Raw genomic sequence first — 14800 nt, 5'->3', positions numbered from 1 at the left:
GCCCACAATCTCAGTGACAAAAAGCAAAAGGAGGGAGAGGAACACTGCAGCCAAACCTAACCGCATTCAGCCGTCACCTAAACCCTCCAATTTAGGTTTAGAATCGGGAAGGCTTAGCATCCAATGTGCTGTGTGAGTTTCTGAGGCTGGTAGGGGAATGTCGAAACACTGAGCAGAGAACCGCTCCTGCTCATTTCCTCCCAAATTTGCCCATCCAGTCACACTCCTCTTGTAAAAGGCAGATTTCAGGGCCCTCCCTGGACAACGAGAGTCTGATCCTGTTCCCTGCATGGCAAGGATTTGCCATCGTTTTGCATTAGCCTCGCACGATCTCGGTATTTATTTTTGCTAATATGACACAATTAAAGGGTAATCGTATCTGTACCTTTCATATCATGTCAGGCAAAATGAACACAGTTAGAAGGATGATGCTAATGTGACACGATAGGACACAGTTAACGCGACGAACTGTTCCGATTGAGTTAATGCAGGGACGCAGTGGAGGGGGATGCTGGTGGTGCTGCTCCCTGCTGCTCCCCATTGGAGCCACTGCATCCTGACAGGCAGCTGGGAAGGGACCACTGTGGGGATGGAAGGAGAAAAACCCATGAACTGGCACTGTGAGATGGTTCACACCTTGTTGGCTGCTTCTCCTCGTGCTGCTCAGTCTCTACTTGCAGCATCCCCAACACTTCGCACGCTAAGGAGTCCTCTCCATCTACAGCTTTGAGGCATGGTGGCTAAACTTGGGGGAAATAATTAACAATTATTTCACAGGAGAAGGTTCCAGCTGGAGCAGTATCTGGTGGTTGAACATATATCTACCAAAGGATTGTTATTTAAGCAATAACCCTTGAGAAATTGGTCGTTACCAGCATTAAACGACTCAGCCCATTGCCAAGGATGGTTAACGCTCTAATAAACTGGTCATTAACTGCAGTAACAATGAATTTCGAGGGGATTATTGCTATTATAAACCTTAATCAATGGTTTATAACAGCAATAATGTGGTCCTTTCTTTTAATGGTAAGTAGTGCAGCATGAGCAGCCGGCTTGGAAATATTTTCGGCCGGGCTGATAAGACAAAAGCGGACGTTGGGAGCTCTCCAACTCTGAACACTTTTGGGGAGGAAGAAAAGGCTCAAGGAGGTCATGCAGAGAGGTGGGATGGGGTGGGGTGGGAGGGGGTAGGATGGGATAGGGATGAGACAGAATAGGATGGGGTTGCAATGGGATGGGGATGCAATGAGATGGGATGGGATGGTGTGGGGTAGCCATGGGCTTTTGTTAGCTGCTTATCTACAGTGTGAAACAGCTGAGGAACAGGAAGGCCTGATACTCAAGCTGAGGTAGGTGTGCCAAAGCCCCAGTTTCTGTGAGCAGGCAGGGAATAAGCCAGCAACAGAGACAGGAGAGCCCCTGCCCTGCCCTTGGAACCTGCCAACCCCAGTGCAGATGGACAGGGAGCAGCCCTGGCACACTCCCTTCTTGCTGTGCATCCCTTAGGAAACAACCCCTGGCGCCATAACAAGGGAGCAGCCTGGCATCAGCGTCCTTCCAGGAGGCTTAAAGAAGCATTCCTCATCCTGAGCAAGTGGAGCCAAAACAGAGTCTGTGGCTTGGAGGACTGCACGCTCTGTGCTCCCCGAAATCCCTGGCTGACTCAGGGCTCAGCTCTGCACCCAGCCAGGGAATTATCCCTTCTCCTGCTGCATGCAGCTGGCCTTCAAGCTGGGTCTCCCAGGGGAGCTCGAGCTGCACAGCCTGGCTGAGGAGTGAGTGGTAATCACACCCTGACTTTGGCAGAGATTTTCTCTCTCCTTTGCTTGAGGTTTTGATGGATCCTCAGAGCAGGTGCTCAATCCCTGCCCTTATCCCTGTGCTCCCGCTTGCCTTGTACTGCATGAGCCAGGGCAAAGCCATGGCAGCTTTGGGGCTCTGGTTATCTCGAGGCAGTCCCTGATGTCCTACATACCTTCTGCATGATGCTCTCCTCCCCCAAATGTCCACATCCCCTGCTGCTGGATGGTGACACTTCTCCCTCCACTTTTCTTTTTATTTTTTTGAAAGAGGGCTGCAATGGAATAAATTGGAAAGTTTACTTCATGTAGCATGGAAATAAAAAAGCTCATTCAGAAAGTTAATGATTTATTTTATAGTTTCATTATCAGGGTCACATTACTCAATAGCATTTCAAACATGTCATTTGTACAAACTATGGTAATTAAAATTTATAACGTACTTCATCAGCGGCATATGAATCTTTTAGCCAGCACTCTGCTGTCATATAAACAGTGTAATTTCAGCTGCAATTCACCCTTTATTGGCTCTCATTTGTGATTTAACAGCCATCAATGACTGTGCTATAAAGAATAAATTAACCATCCGTAAACCTTATGATGACAGGGACAGTCAAACAGACTTAAGCTGCCTCCACCAGCTCTGGTTAGCCAACAACCATCAGGCACAGGAGGTGCCATGCACGAGGTGCTGAGGGTGCTCGTGGCATCCCCAGTGCTCCCAGTGCTCCTGGTGGCTCTGGTGCAACCAGTGCTCCCATTGCTCTCGGTGTCCCCAGTGTTCCCAGTCCTCCAGTGCTCCCCACGGCCAGCCCCACACAGGCATCACCAACCCAAACCCCAGCAGCTCCAGCCCCAGGCTCCAGCTTCATGGATTTGAGAGCAAATCCACCACGAGCCATTTCTTAATCGAGGGCTCCTCGCAGCCGGCAATTATCCGGCGGCTTATTTGCGCCCATCTTCTGCAGAGGGAGCAATACGTTTTAATGGGATCCCTCCTATGCTTAGAGCTGACACTGTACAAAGCTAATAAATGATATGGATTGGATTTGTTACTGAGACATCTCCAAGGAGCCTGGGTCATACAGGCCAATAAAATTGGCCTCATAAATTTACCCTGACACACAGGATTACTCCAGCATTGCTGAGGTCACCTTCTCCCACTGATTTATGGCCGGCCCATGGGTTAATAATACTGTTTACGGGGCGGTTGTTTTCCCCTACACGTAGCAGATATTAATCAGTGCATGCCGGCCTTTTCGGCGCGCCGTGGGCGGGTGCAGCACTGGGGGACGCGGGATGAGGACGTGGTGGTGAGGGCGGGAGTGATTGATTTTCCTGGTGAGACTTTTCGTGGTCACAGAACCTCCCGAAAGCCCTCGGGGGGAGCGACAGCTCCCTGCAGCAGGAAGGGTTCGACATCGAGAGCTGCAGCTCCTGCCTGGACTGCATGGTGCCTCAGTGCCCATCCAGGTGTGCAGGACAGCGGTTTGGCTGAGGCTGAGATGCAGCCACGCAGCCGCTGGCAGCCATGCCAGCAGTCTTTTCCAGAGTGCACCACAGGCAGAGCAGTTTCACAGCCTTCATAGCTCTCAGGTGAAGCACTGCTCCACCAGCACAGGATCTCATACCTGGAGAAGCTCAGATTTCCCCCAGGTCAGCACAAGGGCAGTCCCTGCTGCAGCTGTAGCCCCATGTCTGCAGGTATCCAATGGCCTGAGCTCCTCTTCCGTGCCACTGAATCTCCCTTTGATAGCTTAAATAGTGCCAGGCACTAGGAAGCACTGGAAGGGGATGGCATCCCCAATGTGCCTCTGCTCAGGACAGCTAAAACTCCCCTTCTAGGCCCTGCTTTTCCATCTCCATAGCTGAACTTTATGCATCCAAATTCATTTAAAAGTGAAGAGGGGAGCAGAAGGCAAGCGGAGTGGCCCTGGACATCCTGCACAGCAGCAAGGGGCCTTATGACAGCATGTGTCCATCTGTCCATGTGTCTGCATGTCCGTCATCTGTCCAAGTGTCCAGGTGTCTGTGTGTCCTTGTGCCCATCTGTCTAGTGTCCATCTGTCTGCCTGTCATCTGTTCATCTGTCCACGAGTCTATGTGTCTGTCTGTCCATTTGTCCGTGTTTCTCTCTGTCCATGTGTCTGTCGATCTGCCCGTTTATCCACGTGTCCGTGTGTCTGTCTGTCCGTGTGTCCAAACATCCATTCCCATGCAATGACATCCCTGCAGAGCTCCTTCCCCATCCCCACGTGCTGTCCCTGCAGCCAGCCCTGCTCTTGCAGCTTCATGTTCTCCCTCCTGCTGCCCTAATCGGACGGGACAGGTGAGATGTGCTTCAAAACACTGTAATCATATTTTAAATGGAAATGAAACGTGCGAATTAAATGTAAATTACGGCAGAATGGGAGGACAATCACCATTAGTTAAGGTCTGACACCTATTTTTGCAGACCTTTCCTAAATGCCACAACTTGTTTCTCCGCACTCATGACAAGGATGTGTAATTATGTGGCAGCTGCTCCCCCAGCCAGGGCACTCCCAGCAGTGAGGGACTGCGTGCGGCTCTGCGGAATTACGGAGCGGCGGTGATATTTTTATTCGGGAGCCATGAAAATAAACCTCGGTGTTTTCTCCCTGAAAAGGTGAGGCGGTAATACAAAGGGACGTTTTTATAGAGTCAATTTATTTAAGGGTTCCCCCATTTGCTTTTATATTGGAAAAATATGTGCCCTGTCGATGAGCCAAATTTTCTTCTTTATCCTCCACCTCATCCCCACCCCTCTGAGCCACCGTGGCTCCCGTGCCGTGAGGCCACTGGCCGAGCCATCCAAGTTCTCCCCATGGAAGCACCCATGGCACATGTGGCACCCATGGAGCCTAAAATGGGCAGGGACAGCTCATGCTTTTGGGTGACACCTGGGAAAATTGAGAATCTCTGTCCTGAGGAAACTGAAAGCCAAGGGCTGATGTCACCTCTTGGTCACACCTGCAGCCTCTGGGCCATTTTTTGGTTCTCTGAGTACAGTAAATAGTCGAATGAAAATGATAGCTCTGACACCCTGAGCTCACTGACTAAGACATTTTGCTCAGATGTATGAGTTTAGGATCACAGAACCATTAAGGCTGGAAAAGACACTGGAGATCCCCAAGTCCAACCCCAATCCATCGCACAGTGTCCACTGACCATGTCCCTCCGTGCCACATCTCCATGCTTCGTGACACCACCGCTTCCCTGGGCAGTCTATTCCAGTGCCTCAGTGCTCTGAGAAGAAATTTTTACTGATATCCAACCTGAATGATGAGGAAACATCCATCTGAATGCGTTGCAAATGTCCTCTTTCACATCTGCAGACACTCATCCACGCTCCAGCAGCAGCAAGAACCACATTTTCTGCCTTTTTCCCTTCCCCTTTTCAAAGCAGAGGGATATTTGTGCTTAATTTCTTGAAATATTGAACTGCAGGAAATGGAAATACATCATCCCACGTTGGGATAATCACAGCATTTAATTCTGGTTTCAGTAGTTCTTACTGTTATATATATATATATATATATGGTACATTGAAACAAAATGTATTTTGAAATGGAAAAAAACTCTATGCCATTTAATTCCTAAAAGGTCAACAGAAATGCTTTGGCCTTATCGAAACGATTTTCTCCTTTGATTTTTCTTTCCAAATGCAATTTCATCAGAATCAGTGCATTTCCACAAATGTTTCACCTTTGGTGAAATGGCATCCTCTGCCTGGGAAGGGGCTCATGTGGGGCAGTCGGATGGGATGTGTGTCAATGGACCAGCTGACCTCACTGCTTGGCCCTGTGCTGCATCCTCCCCATGCGAGGGCACTGAGAGCATCCGGAGCCTTCCTGCCTGTTTGCACAAAGCTTGCAGCATTGTCAGAAAGGAAAGGGTACCATCTGGTTAGCCCTTGTTTACTGCACACCCTGCCAGTTTGAGCTTATTAATCATATTTACCCAAGTATCTTAATTACTCCCTGTCTAGCGACTTGCCTTGCACTCAGCTGTTGACCCGCTCCCCTCCCCTCTCCCTCACTCTTCTTTTTCCCCGCTGCTTTTTTAATTCTTTTCTGTCATTAATCACAGGAGCGGGGTGAGCAGAGGAATCCTCAGCTGGAGCTCACTGCCAGGCTCAGCACAGCAGGGGACACCTGCACCCATGGGGGACCATGGGGTTGGTGCATGGGGACGGGCGTGCGGGGCCAGGTGCATGGAGCTGTGTGCGTGGCAGTGCAAGGGGATGGATGGATGGTGGGACATGTGGGTGGATGGGTTTGGGTGCATGGTGGTGCACAGGGATGGGTGCATGGGAGGGCATGGGGTCAGGCTCTGTCCCCACCGTGCTGGGGATGGCGGCAGGCAGACACCATTACCGCCGGTAATTTGTTGATCCAGGCTCTCCTGGCGCTCCAGTGCGAGAGTGGCACCGTTTTCTTTACGACCTCATAAAGTCACAGCCGAGAGGCCGATTTGGAAAACAAACTGCCTCAGGTTGACAGATAATTAGATACAGGGGACATATTATACGCCTTTGCATATAAATGCGCACCGAAGCACATTGGTTCATCAGAAGTTGAGGCTGCGGGAGGAGTAGGGAGCCCGGCACATCAGGATCTACGCCCTGATGCCACTGGTTCTGTTTTATGGCTGATCCACCAAGCAGGGATGGAGGGTTGGCTTTGCTCTAGGCTTCGTTCCTGCAGCCACGCGAGCTCCTCGCATCCTGCGATTCCTCTGCCTACACCAGGGGTTTAGTGCAGCAGGGAGGAGCGGCTGAGTGGGGATTCATTGCCACCATCTCCATCTCGGTGTTCCTATATCATGGCCAAGCCTTACTCCTCCCGCCAGCAAGCCTGCTGAGAACAGCAGAGCAATTCGGAAATGCCACAGCCCCTGTATTTATATGGCAATTCAGCATCGCTCTCTGCCCGCCCCGAACCACGCGGTTCCAGGTATTAAAGCAAACCAAAACAGTTGGGGTTCCTTTTATGCTCTCCAAGATTTAAGGTGCTATTCAGATGCCTTGTCAGGCTCTCAGGGTTTTCTTTGCCAGTAGATCAGCCCTGCCCCACATCAGGGTGAGCCCTCTTTCCTGCTCCCCCCCATGTCTCCCTCTACTTTTGGGGGGAGGTAGGAAATGTCAAATGAATGGCCCTATTCCCAAGGAGAGCTTCATTATCAATCATTCTCCCCCAGAAAGGGAATATAAAAATGTGTGTGGGAAAGATAAAGCTGTCAGAAAAGGGAAAGGAATAAAAATCCAACCCTAAACCCCCAGCAGCCCCCATGGAAGGAGGTGATATAAATACAGCTGCTGTCACTTTGATGAATTAGATCTTTTGTTAATTAGGATACATGGATGTAAGACCTGTCTAAGCAGACAGAGCTCTCCTTTCCCTCCTCAGTCCAAGGTGCCGGTGGCCTTGCAATGCTGCGTTGGCATTTCTGCAAGCAACCACAGCCTGGGTGCATCCCAGGACTGGGCTGTGCCTTTGGTGGGGATGTGGCAGAGTGGCATCGCTGGCACAGCCACAGCTGCCCCCGCCCAATCGAACCCTGGTGCCCCCAGGGCACTGCAAAGGAGACTCAGCCCTGCTTGGCATCCCCTCCTCATGCCCATGGCAAACTGGGACCTCCTGTCCCAGCTCACTTGGTCACAGCTTTCAGCTCTCCATACCCCTCAGCGGCCCCTGGCTCTGCAGGTCTCCTCCACGCCGTCCCCCCTTCACCGGAGCACCAATGAATGCGAGGGAGGGAGGGGAGAAAAAGTGCTGTGCTGTGTGGATTATTGTGTGTTTGTCATCTGGAGTGGTATAAGCTGTAGGTACAGCATCTCCCAGCGGTGATTTATGGCCGCTGTCAGGCGGCACCAGCGCTTTGTCTGCTGTAGCGTGGAGGATGAATGCCGCGCTGTCAGCACGGGCAGGGTAGTCTTTCTCTCGCTCTGCTCCGTGTGCTCGCTCCCCATTTCACGCCGCTGAACATAAACAATCTTTTGTAAACCTGACAGTCACACTTTCTTCTTTGGAAACATAACGCAGGAATGGATGACTCGGCTTTCACTGCCCCATTTCCTGGGCTGTGCAGAAGGGAAGATGGCGAAGGGGAGACCTCAGTGAAATCCTCAAAAAGAAGAAATCCAGGAGCATCATTGCAATGGGATCACAGCCTGCTCCCTGAAGGATTCCCACATGCCTAGAGATGAAATTAGCCGTGGGGACACTGAGCAGTGTGGCAGCTGGATGGGGCTTGGCCAGGGCCAAGGAGACCTAAGACCATTCTCATGAGCAGATCATTGGGCTGAAGCTCCTCATCCAGCTGGAAGCAAGGCTGAAGTCAAAGAGAAGCCCTGATGGCTCCCATGGTCCTTCCCACCCCAGCCCTCCCCATGACTTTGGGAGCAGGACTGCCAGGTATAGGGCACAGCAGAGGAGGGGGATGGCTCACCAGGGCTTTGCTATTTCCTTTTCCAGATGGTTTGCTTTGGAAGTTCCTCCGTGTGAGTTCTGAACATCTGCTGGGGAGGAGCAGCTTAGTATAAATGCGGAGAGACTGCTGGAAGGGCTCATTTGGGGAGGTGCACAGCTCCCAGTGCCAGCAGCAGCCTAGTGGCAAAGTCCTCGCCCTGTCTCTTCCTTGTCCCTTTCCCTGTCCCTGTTCCTGCCCTTGTTCTTGTCCTTGTCCCACAGGCAGCCATGGGCTCCCCATGATTCTAGAAAACCCACAGCTGTACCTCGAGTGCATTTGTGATGGGCCATGGCTCTGCCAAGCACCCTGAGAGCTTACAAAATGCACTTTTAACTATATATATATATATATTTGTATAAATCTGAATGGCAAATAAGCTGCTGTCTCGCAGCCTGGCCTTTCCCATGTGTTTTAAAGCAATTATTTATACGTGTGAGCACAATCAGATGGGTGTTCCAGTGCCAGCACCACCTCTGTGCCGTTAGCTGAGAGCAGCCAGGGCTGTGGCATGCAGGAAGCGCAGAAAATGTGCGTAACCAGGTCATGGGGGTGGGGGGAGGAATCTTTCCTGGCAGTGTGGGGGATGCATTGCTGCCACGGCCCCATGTTGAGTTGCTGGGTGTGTGCTGGGAGCTCCTATGGCCACGGCTCTGTGCCAGCACTGACAGCCCATCACTCACTGCCAGGAGGGGGATTGCGACAGCAGATGAGGTGTAAGGAAAAAGGGGAAAAAAAGGCAGAAAGGCCAAAGGCTAGCGAAGGCTGAGGGATCTTCTGCTCCACGTCAACCTCCTCTTGGCCCACTGGTATCATGAAGAACGCTGGTTCTGGGGAGGTGTTGTGTTTAATTGGAAGTTCATTTGCAGCTTCCAGTGATTTGCATTACCGCCCCCTACAAACAAATCTCTCATAATTCGTGTAAGACAAAACCCGGAGATTTTACGGAAAGCAAAATGCATGCAGAGAAATGGAACTGAGTGATGGCTTTGAAAGCCACACTGCAGATCCAATACGCTGTTGTCTGATGGCTTTTTACAACATACCAATGGTTGGTGTACGGTAACTTCTGCCAAGCAAAGGGACCACTGATCTTTGGGGTGTGCAATGCGCTGCACTGCTGTTCCGAGGGAACTTCCAAGGAAAAACACACACACGAAAAAACTTGGAGAATGGTGTAGGCCTTTCCACCTCATTTGACCTCCTTTTTCTTTCCCAGAATGAAAACAGAAATCAGACAGGATTTGGGAAAGCTGAGGGAAGGGGAAAAAAACTACGTGTAAGAAAAGCATTTCTCTTAAATCCAACTTGATGTAAAATCCACTCAATGCAGGGCTCAGCTCAGTATAGAACCTAACTTAATGTAGAACCCAACTCAGTGTAGAACCCAACTCAGTGTAGAACCTGCCCAATGTAGAACCTGACTCAAGGTAAAATCCACACAGAGTAGAGCCCAACTTGATGTTGGGCCACTCTCAATGTAGAACATGCTCAGTGTAGAGCCCACAACCCTCCTCCACCCCTGGTAGGACTGGTAGAAGTGCCCTAAGCTCCATACAAATGCAGAGGGCTTTGGTACAGAAATGGCCCAAATACAACTGGCTGCTACCAGAACCACAAAGCAATCTCTGCATCCCACCAGCTTATTCACAGCACAGGACACTGACCTTGCCTGCAGCACATCCTGCGCCATTTCAACAGGAGCAGTGCTTGGCTTCCCCTTGCATTGTGAGTGCTGCATCCCAGCCTGGCAACTTCCCTTCTGCTTCTCATATTTCAGGTGCTGAGGTCTCCTTGGTTGGGGTGGAAAATGGACTCCATCTGGAAACCTGAATATTGGACACAGGAGAACTTCCTATTGCATTTGCACGGTTGAGGTTCAGGACCTTCCAACTGCACCAAGCGATGCCTTCAGCTCTCAGCTGAACCCTGCACTCCTAGCTGATGCCTCCTTCTAAGAAGCCTTAATGCTGTTTCCCTGTGCTAAACGACCCTCCTAAGCACCCATCCAGCTGCCACTGCCTCTCCCCATTCCACTGGGCTGAGCACTCTTCCTTCCATGGGAAACATTGATTATTTCCTCCTGCAGCTGCACTTGCTGCACACAGAAGTTATGGGTCTGTCCACACCTGCGAGAGAAACATTATCCTCAGCCTTCAAGGGTGAAGCATCCTATATTTAGTTGGACTAAATAATGATTCTTCTCTATCTTTCATATCAGGATTTAAGAGCACCCTGGAGCTACAAAGTTTATTAGAACCCATAAGAAGAACTGTACCATAAACGGGACAACTGCAGCCATAAAGCTGCACCTTGAAGATGTAACAAATCCTGGGGTGCTGAAGTAGGACGCGGTCTTGTCTCAGTCAGCAGAAAGGGAAAGAAAAAAAAGGAAAGAGAAAAAAGAAGAAATGCCAACTTAAGCAGAAAAGAGGCCTGGAAATATAGAGGAGAAGAAAGGAAAAATAATAATAATAATAATAAAGAAAAGCACGCGGCTTGCATAGCCCACTCATGGCAGGAGCCCTGGGATGGGCACCCACACAGTAAAACTTGGCTAGGGTTAAGGGGGAGAAAGGGAGAAAGTGGGAGAGGAGAAGGAGAGAGGAGGAAAGGAGGAGGAGGGTGTTATGGGTGGAGAGAGTAAGGGAGGAGTGGGGCATTCCGTGATGCCTTTCCCTTATTGGCATTCGTTTCTTTAACTTGTCTGCTTTACCTCATCAGCATTTCTTTACCTACTGCTCCTCTCCAAACCTATGGGCTCTGAGCGAGTGCTCCTGTGGGCTGTGCAGCTCATGGCTGCCCTTGGGCACCAAGGAGAGCCCCGTCCTGCCCTGCAGCCCTGCTGTCACACTGCTTTACTGCACTGCTGTCAGATGGACTCCCTGACAGAGGGCTCTTTTATAACTAATGGAGTTTTATTTTGGAGAGGGAAAAAATGGAGAGCTAAGTGGGAAAGGGGAGAGAGAGAGGAACAAACCACACATCTTTCTACATAGGATCCACAGTTAATTCTTAATTAGAACTGACAGATGCTTCTCCCATAATCCTATTCCCAACATGTTCTGTTTGCTTTGTTTGGCGCTGCGTGATCCATGGTGGCACCGTAATGACCTTTCGCAGCTCGTCCTGGAAGTGTTATTGGCACTCCAATGATTTATTGCATGTTCCAGTTGATTACTGGGCCATTTGTCAACTTTTTTTTTCTTTTTTTTTTTTTTTTTTTGCTCTCCATAAACTTGTCTCCTGTGTCACTGACATTCGTGAGCATGAAAATTTAAACAAATAGTGGCCAGTCCTGCTGCTGCTGCAGCTTCGGCAGTGGGACATCTGCATCCAATGAACCCTGCTCCTGCTCAGTCCATTATTGGCATTTTGGTGCCACTTTTGGGAATCAGGGAAAATCTATGCTGGAATGAACCACCAAAATAATGATCTTTGCAACTGCTGCCTGAGGACAGGCTTTACAATTAGCACCACGGCTTTCACGAGGGTGGATAGAGATAGAACAAGGGGGAATGGTTTTAAATTAAGACAGGGGAGGTTTAGGTTAGATATTAGGTGGAAGTTTTTCACCCAGAGGGTGGTGATGCACTGGAACAAGTTGCCCAAGGAGGTTGTGGATTCTCCATCCCTGGAGGCATTCAAGGCCAGGCTGGATGTGGCTCTGGGCAGCCTGGTCTGCTGGTTGGTGACCCTGCACATAACAGAGGGTTTGGAATGAGGTGATCATTGTGGTCTTTTTCAACCCAGGCCATTCTATGATTCTATGATTCGGTTTACATAGCAGAGGAAGGAGGAGGAATGGGGGATCTGTGTGATAGTAGCCATCAGTGCTACTCAGATTGGTACTGGGGTGGGCTGTTAGATGCATGGATCAAACTCCCAAAGACAAATCCCCATCCTGAGCAGGGCCAGCTGCTCCCTACCAACAAATCCCCATCCCCCAGAATGGTGTGATAATGGGGAGCACCCGGATGGGAACGCAGTGGCTGCTGCAGTGGCCTGGAGAATCTGCACTGCATTTCGAGGAAGCATTTCCAGGCGCCTGTATAAATCACCGCTCCTCACTGCAGTAAAGGCAAAGCATTGTTTCACTGCGGTGACATCAATGCAGGCCACATAAATTATTTTTTATTAAGTGTGCAGTGCCCTGTAAAAATACACACGCAATCTGAGGGTACTGCAGAGCGAATGCAGGAGCACAGCCAGCTCTGGGCAAGGAATGGGATGGGAGAGGAAACGCTGGGGTGGGAGTGGGGTGGTTGGGTCTTTTTCCAATTCCAGTTTGGATCGGCATGTAATGTATGGCTTAATTTCCTCTCAAATTAGACACTTGATAAAAAAAGTTATTATATCTGTCAAGTTGCCAGTGCTTTTTATGAGTGTGATAAACTAAGAACCACTGCTTTACAAACCTTGATAGGATGTTTCAGTACCTGGAAAACAATTTTATTGCAGCCTGGACTACTAACAAATTGCAAATACTGATTAAGCCATAAAGTTACAACAACATTAAAAAATAATGAGAGGTTATTGCACGGGGGGAAGGCTCTCAGCAGTGGATGCAGCCGCCTGTTCTGGGCCGCAGCTGAACTGCATGGTGCGTTCCCACCATGGGAGTGAGTGTGAGGATGAGGGATCTGGATGGCGATGGTTCCCCGTCTGTAACACTGAGATCAGAGCACAGTTCAGCATCAGGCTGCTCAGGGGCTGCTTAGACCCCCAGATCTATGCTGGGAGGCACATCTGCCTTTGCCAACCAGAACTGGAAGATCAGGACATGGTGCAACTTTTGGGCACCTTTTCTGTTGTACTCTGAACCAAATGTTCTCAAGAAGCAGCACTGCTCACCAGCATCAGGTGAAGGGGGAGACCCATATTTCAGACCGAGTATGAGCCACATGGAACTGATTTCCACCTCTCATTAATAACTGGGCCATTTGGAGACCAGTGACAGTAGGAACTACAAAAGGGACATCACAAGGACAACACAATTGCCTCCCAGCTCTCCTGCTTGGTCCACCCTCACATAGCAGAATCGCTCAAAGTGGGGCATTCAGCACACCTGCATGTCACATCTGACCCTGGCTCCATCCACCTGCACCCCGTAAGGATGGATGATGTGCTTCACAAACACCTGAAGAAGAGCAGCAGAGGGCAGTTGTATCAGGAAACCTCTCCAAATCCAAGGTGATATTCTCCCTTCTTTTCCTCCCTGCTGTCTGCTGAGCTCTGCTCATCACAATCACAGAATCACAGAATGGCCAGGGTTGGAAGGGATCTCAAGGATCATGAAGCTCCAACCCCATGCTGCATGCAGGGCCACCAACCTCCCCACTTCATACCAGACCAGGCTGCCCAGGGCCCCATCCAACCTGGCCTTGAACACCTCTAGGGATGGGGCATCTACAACCTCTATGGGAAAACTGTTCCAGCACCTCACTACTCTCATAGTAAAGAACTTTCCCCTCTCATCCAACCTAAATCTCCCCCTGCCCAACTTAAAACCATTTCCCCTTGTCCTGCTCAACTGGACACACACCTGCCCTATCCTCCTACTCTGTTCCACGCCTCTTCTGCTCCTGAAGGGCAAACTTGCCTTGCAGCCCTTCCTCCCCATGCTATGCTCAGGGCTGTGCTCAATCACTGCATGGCTGACCTAATGGCGCTGCAATTAAAGCCACGTAGGGTTACTGCTACGCCAGAGCTGCTGCGGAGGCCGCGCACATCGCCGCCAGCCTCCGTGTCCCTGCACATCCCTTTCCTCACCACTCACCCACACGGTGCTTTGCAGCCCCTGTGTGCACTGCCTGCAGTCAGCCCTCGGGTTGTTCTGCCCCACATTCTGTCTCACACCATCCCAGAGGTGAGCGCAGCTCTGAGTGGTGCCCGATGGAAACAGCGCTGCTTGCGAGCGTGATCTAACGGCGTTTCCTTATGCACACACAGAACTGGCATTTTGCTAGATTTAGGGAAGTAAGCAAGACGTATTTGTCTGCGGAGGCTTTGCACCTTCGGCAATTATGTCTGCAGTCTGGAAAACAACAGCAGCGGGGTTGCAGCGGGGAGGGAAAAAAAATTCTATCATGTCAGAATAATGAGATCTGTGATTTCAGCACTTACTGGGTCAGAGACGCACGCAGTGTGTTATCTGTAATGCTTTCCTCTGACATTCAGGTAAATTGCATTTATGGAGAGGACACCAGGCAGTGGTGCGGGGACGTGGCTGGCCCCTGTCGGATGCTCTGGGGGGTGCTGGGGCAGCCCCCATCCATCTGCAGCAGCAGGGGTGCAGGGATGCAGCTGCACAGAGTGCATCACTGAGCGCTGAGCCCCACAGTGCTGCTCCTCCTATGAAGATAAGGGTGGTGGGAGTTCACCGTGGCCAAGCTCACTGAGCAATGTGCCATGCACCTGCAGCTGCTTCCCAAGCAGACAGGATGGTGCCTTCTCCTAATCTTCACTTTGCTTCTTCCCCACATTCCCTCATTGCCCAGGGTTTCCTTACA

General features: G+C 50.5%; 1 protein-coding gene across 9 annotated transcripts in view; it reads right to left on the bottom strand.

Moving 5' to 3' along the window:
* Positions 1 to 14800, bottom strand: part of LOC122188195 — a 108978-nt gene that overhangs the window by 21343 nt on the left and 72835 nt on the right. For 3 of the 9 annotated variants that reach the window (XM_042886303.1, XM_042886300.1, XM_042886299.1), the window contains exon 3: positions 9557 to 10117. The exons of 2 other annotated variants lie outside the window; for them this stretch is intronic. In XM_042886303.1, the coding sequence (XP_042742237.1) occupies positions 9664 to 10117 (454 nt within the window). In that variant the 3' untranslated portion in view covers positions 9557 to 9663. Of the gene's footprint in view, positions 1 to 636; positions 746 to 1975; positions 2075 to 9556; positions 10118 to 14800 lie in introns of those variants that run through there. 4 more of the 9 variants (XR_006181514.1, XR_006181507.1, XR_006181508.1 and 1 more) reach the window with 3 other exon arrangements.

Source organism: Lagopus leucura, unplaced genomic scaffold (genome assembly GCF_019238085.1).
Source record: "Lagopus leucura isolate 7727_CA_CO unplaced genomic scaffold, USGS_WTPT01 Super-Scaffold_100056, whole genome shotgun sequence".
Classification (NCBI taxonomy): Eukaryota; Metazoa; Chordata; class Aves; order Galliformes; family Phasianidae; genus Lagopus; species Lagopus leucura.
The sequence above is the reverse complement of the archived record's forward strand: the minus strand, read 5'-3'. Positions and strand labels throughout refer to the sequence as shown.